At 47.8% G+C, this 4,710-nt stretch overlaps 1 protein-coding gene across 1 annotated transcript; it reads left to right on the top strand.

The window, feature by feature from the left end:
- Positions 1–3,260: 3,260 nt before the first annotated feature.
- Positions 3,261–4,322, top strand: LOC124507943 (E3 ubiquitin-protein ligase RNF167-like). Its single transcript, XM_047074399.1, has one exon. The coding sequence runs from the start codon at positions 3,261–3,263 to the stop codon at positions 4,320–4,322; it is 1,062 nt and encodes a 353-aa protein (XP_046930355.1).
- Positions 4,323–4,710: the final 388 nt, after the last annotated feature.

Genomic DNA, 4,710 nt, shown 5'->3' with positions numbered 1-4,710 from the left:
CTGCTGTATGGAGAACGAGTTGAAAATCGAGAAAAACCTATATAATCACCAATTGTTTAGATAATGCAATGCCCATCAACGACTTCACTCTTTTTCTGTGGCTGAATTGACTGACTGTTTTCTCCCACTGGAAGGACACAATATGGATTTGAAGGCTTATACAGGACCCCAGATAGTCTGATCCCATATCAAGGGACCTTATTGTTCGACATTAAACATTTCCTTTTGTTTAAGTTTTCTCAGAGGCCGTTACTAACTAAGGGAGGGGGAGGGTAGCTTTGGATTCTTTTGGGAAAGTTTAAGATAGATTAGGAAGCTGCTGATCGTACAGAGTTCCTTAAAAATATGTCCACGCATAGGAAGAACAGTGAGCAATCAAAGGCAGATAGTTTTGATAGCCATTACAAACTAAACATTCTGGATTGAGATAATTACCAGTCATCTGTGACAGCCAGTGAGGATTTTATCTGGAGTATCTAACTACAAAATGAAGAAATCTTAATAGGTTCAGCTAATGAATTTGTATTTAACTTAACTTGATAGTTATTTTCAAATGACATATTTGTGTGTATAGAATTAAGTACATCTCTAGAGATAATGTATATTACCTATAAAATATATGTGTGTATGAAATATATACCTAACACAAATTTTATGGTAAAAAGATTTCCTCCACAGCAACTTTATTTCTGGGACAAAATCCTTGTACTAGAGACAACAGAGATGATTCTTGCTCCCCTGAACTGGGAGAATGTTTCATGGCCCTCTGCTTGCATAGGCCTCTCTAAGGCTCTGTTTCTGATTTTGAAACCACAATTTTGTTTTGTTTTGTTTTTATTGGAGAAGGTTTCCAAATTGATAAACTCCAGAACTAGAAAAACCTGAACGCATCCGGGCCTTGGATCACTTTAAGTATTCAGTCCAGAATGACAGTTGCACCCTTCTAGTGTAGTCTGATGCAGTATAAAATCCCAGACTCATTACATAGACTCTCCTTCCCCAGCTGGGTTCTAATTCAGACTTGAATTTCCGGGTATTTGGGGGCGGGTCCTGCTGGCTTCTCTTGTCTTTGCTTCCCTCCTGCTCCAGTTAGGTTCTGCTCTTGACTTCTCTAGGATTGGCCTCAGGGGGAGTAATCACAAGTGGCCAGTGTGGTAGCAATCTGGTATGGCTCGGCAAATTATCCCAAACTGACCCCTTTCCTCCAACCCGGTGAGTGTTTTGGTGTATTTCTCGGCAATATTTTTCTCCTGAATCTTCTCTCTGCTGCTCACCTGATGAGGCCGGTATCTTTCCTGGGCTGGCCATCTGTGACGCCTCTTCTGGCCTTTAGGTTGCTTCTAGTGTCCATCCTGTCGTGCTGTCCCTCTGCCCTTTCGGACAGAACCCTCCAGGCAATTTCTTTTTAAAGGTTTCCCATGTTTGGATTTTGAGAAACTTCTCTGGGTGTGGAAACGCAGCTTGACCCAATGCACTGCCCTCTCCTTTCCTCTAGGCCTTGAATTTCTCAAGTCACTTTTCTTTGGCTTGAGGTTAAGGGGAAACATCACGTCTGCTTCCCCGTGGGTGTGTGTGGGTCAGCATAGCTCACTGCTAACTCACTCTGGAGAAAACTTCTCAGTACTTTCCATCTTTTTAGGCTAAGGTCAGTGAGTAGCTAATGCCAATAGGACCAGTTTGGGGCTGCTGTGTCCTCTCCTCTGCCCCATTTTAAACATTCTGAAGGAACGGAATAGCATCCGTCTTCAGATGTAGGTGTACTTAGAGCTTATTGTTTTGTGCTTCACCCGAGAGAGATTAAGTCGAAGCAGGATGAATGGCCTGTAATAACCCATTATACTCCCACATTGGAAGACACAGGGAAAATAAGACACAGAAGACAGAAGACACAGAAAATAAAGTCCGAAAGAAGATTTTGGCCAATGGAACCAATGTACAAATATGGCAGGATAATCCTGTCATGTGAGAAGGTGGCCACCCAAGTCTGGAGGGACGACTTGGGCAGTGTACTCAGAGTAAAACCTTTCCATTTCTGACTCGGCCAATCAGGCACATCTTTATTTAAAGTGGCCTATAATTTCCTTTTCTAATCTAAGTTTTGACTTCTGGGGATAGCACTTAAAGACAGAAAGGGCAGTTGTATGGAAATGTAAAGTCTGAGAACCAATGGATATTTGTAAATGGGCTCACAAGAAAGAATCTATCTTGGTTTCCTACAATCTTATAATCTACTTATTTCTTTGGTTGTAGGGATACAGTTCCATAACATATTCTCCAGGCCTCTATAACAGTTTAGAAACATTTATCATCCAAACACCCAGCAGGTTAACCTCTAGCCTACACTGGTCCTCAGAAGAAGTAAGATTTTAGGGAGATTTTACGGACGCATCTATACTGTGTCTGAAACGGAAGTAGAAACTTACCAGTTTCAAAGACTGTGTTGAGTTACTGGGATAAAATTATTCAACTGTTAAATTCTTTTACACATAGACGATTCTTGGTTATTTTCATCATACGGTGGCATTTATTTGTGAATTGTCTCAGATTTCACACACTTGTTTACCACGTAGGCCAACAGAAGACCTGACACTCGTAGATACGTGCATTCTCAAATTGGATTCATCGATCTTAAAATCGACGTTGAAAGTAACAGTCGGCTACGCATTTTTTTGCTCTGGTCTGCCTCAAAGTGAGACTGGGGGTGCCAGGCAAGCCAGTGTTAAAAAGCCTCACGAGAGGCACACCGAGCCTTCAGCGGGTGGGATGGAAACGCGGCGAGCACTCTCGCGAGACCTGAAGTAACCACAGCTGCAGCAGCCAGAGGGAGGAGCCGAGCACCGGAAGTCCTTCCTCTGGAGAGCCGGCCCCCGCGCGGGAAGGGGCCTGACTTTTCTTTAAAAGAGACCATTTTCCCGGAAATAGGAAGACGCCTACTTGGCTGGAAGTTCCACTTCCTTGAGCGCTCCTCCTCTTCTGGAAGTTTTTCTGTCGCCTGTGCTCGCCTTTGCCCCCTCTCCTTGTTTTATCCTTAGAGTAGAAAAGAATGCTTTTAGTGTCTCCCTCCTAGTTTCGCCAAACTGGTTGAGTATCTCGCTCCCCAAGGTGAGGCTCCCGCCTCACGCCCCCGTGTAGCTGGGAAGGTGGGACCTGGGCATGTTTGGACTCCGGGGACGCTGAAGGAAGGGCAGAGAGAGGACACAGAGCCCCTCTTCTGCACCTGCCACCAGACTAGGTCTCCTCCAGTCTCGCCTCCCGCCGCCATGCACCCCGCGGCCTTCCTGCTTCCCCTGCTTGGAGCCACCGTGCTGTGGGGAGCGGCCCCCATCCGGGGGCTCATTCGAGCCACTTCAGACCGCAATGACAGCATGGACTTTGCAGACCTGCCAGCTCTCTTCGGGGCTGCCTTGAGCCACGAGGGACTTCCCGGGTTACTTGTGGAGGCCCAGCCCGCCAACGCCTGCAGCCCCATTGCCCCGCCACCCCCGGTCGCGGCCAACGGATCGGTCTTCGTTGCACTTCTCCGAAGATACGACTGCAACTTCGACCTCAAGGTCCTGAACGTTCAGAAGGCTGGGTATGGGGCCGCTGTGGTACACAATGTAAATTCCAATGAACTTCTGACTATGGCGTGGAGCAGCGAGGAGCTCCAGCAGCAGATCTGGATTCCGTCTGTGTTTGTTGGGGAAAGGAGCTCCAGGTACCTGCGTGCTCTGTACGTCTATGAGAAGGGAGCGCAAGTGCTCCTGGTCCCGGACGATAACTTCCTCCTGGGCTATTGCCTCATCCCTTTCACAGGGGTGGTGGGACTGCTGATTTTGGCCGTGGCAGCAGGGCTGATAGTTCGTTTCATCCAGCACCAGAAACATCTCCAGCGGAATCGACTGAGCAAAGAGCAACTGAAGCGGATTCCTACACACGACTATCAGAGGGGAGACCGGTATGAGGTCTGTGCCATCTGCCTGGACGAGTATGAGGACGGAGACAAGCTGAGGGTCCTTCCCTGTGCCCATGCTTATCACAGCCGCTGTGTGGACCCCTGGCTCACCCAGACCCGGAAGACCTGCCCCGTCTGCAAGCAGCCTGTTCATAGCGGCCCTGGAGACGGGGAACAGGAGGGAGAAACTCCGGGGCAAGAAGGTGATGAGGAAGGGGAGCCAAGGGACCAGCCCGCCACAGAACGGACCCCGCTTTTGGGCTCCAGCCTCACGCTTCCCACATCCTTTGGCTCCTTAGCCCCAGCCCCCTTTGTTTTTCCTGGGTCTTCAATAGATCCATTGCCCTCCCCATCCTCCTCTCCCTCTTCTGCGGCCATCCTGGTCTGATACCCCCTCCCCCCCCACCTCTGGCCACCTATTTGCAAGCCCCTGTCCCTGCCTTCAGTCTAACCTTGTGAGGGTTAGGACGCATTTCCACCGCAGGTTTCTTTCTCCTTTACTCAACCCTATCCTTTCGAGGGGGCTGGGGGTGGAAAGGGACGGGGTCTTCGCTTACTGGGCTAATAAAATTGTTTTTGTGGAGTGAAAACAAAAAGCCATTCAGATAAGTGCGAAAGCCATAGGTGAAAGCTGTCAAAGGCAATTTGAAAGAGCGTATTTTAGTAATTCGTGCCAAGGGTGACAAAAAAAAAAAAAAAATCAGAAACGTTATCTTAAATCCCTCAGAGTATCTTAAATTTACCTCGGGATATTAACATTTTACATTTGGCCTTGA

This window comes from Lynx rufus, unplaced genomic scaffold (genome assembly GCF_022079265.1).
Source record: "Lynx rufus isolate CCGP_SWC_20201006 ecotype Redwood Valley unplaced genomic scaffold, mLynRuf1.p SCAF_1, whole genome shotgun sequence".
Classification (NCBI taxonomy): Eukaryota; Metazoa; Chordata; class Mammalia; order Carnivora; family Felidae; genus Lynx; species Lynx rufus.
This window is presented reverse-complemented; position numbering and strand designations above follow the sequence as displayed.

Bases quoted from the DNA above. Each gene is read 5' to 3' on its own strand.
- LOC124507943 (XM_047074399.1), top strand. From the start codon at position 3,261: ATGCACCCCGCGGCCTTCCTGCTTCCCCTGCTTGGAGCCACCGTGCTG.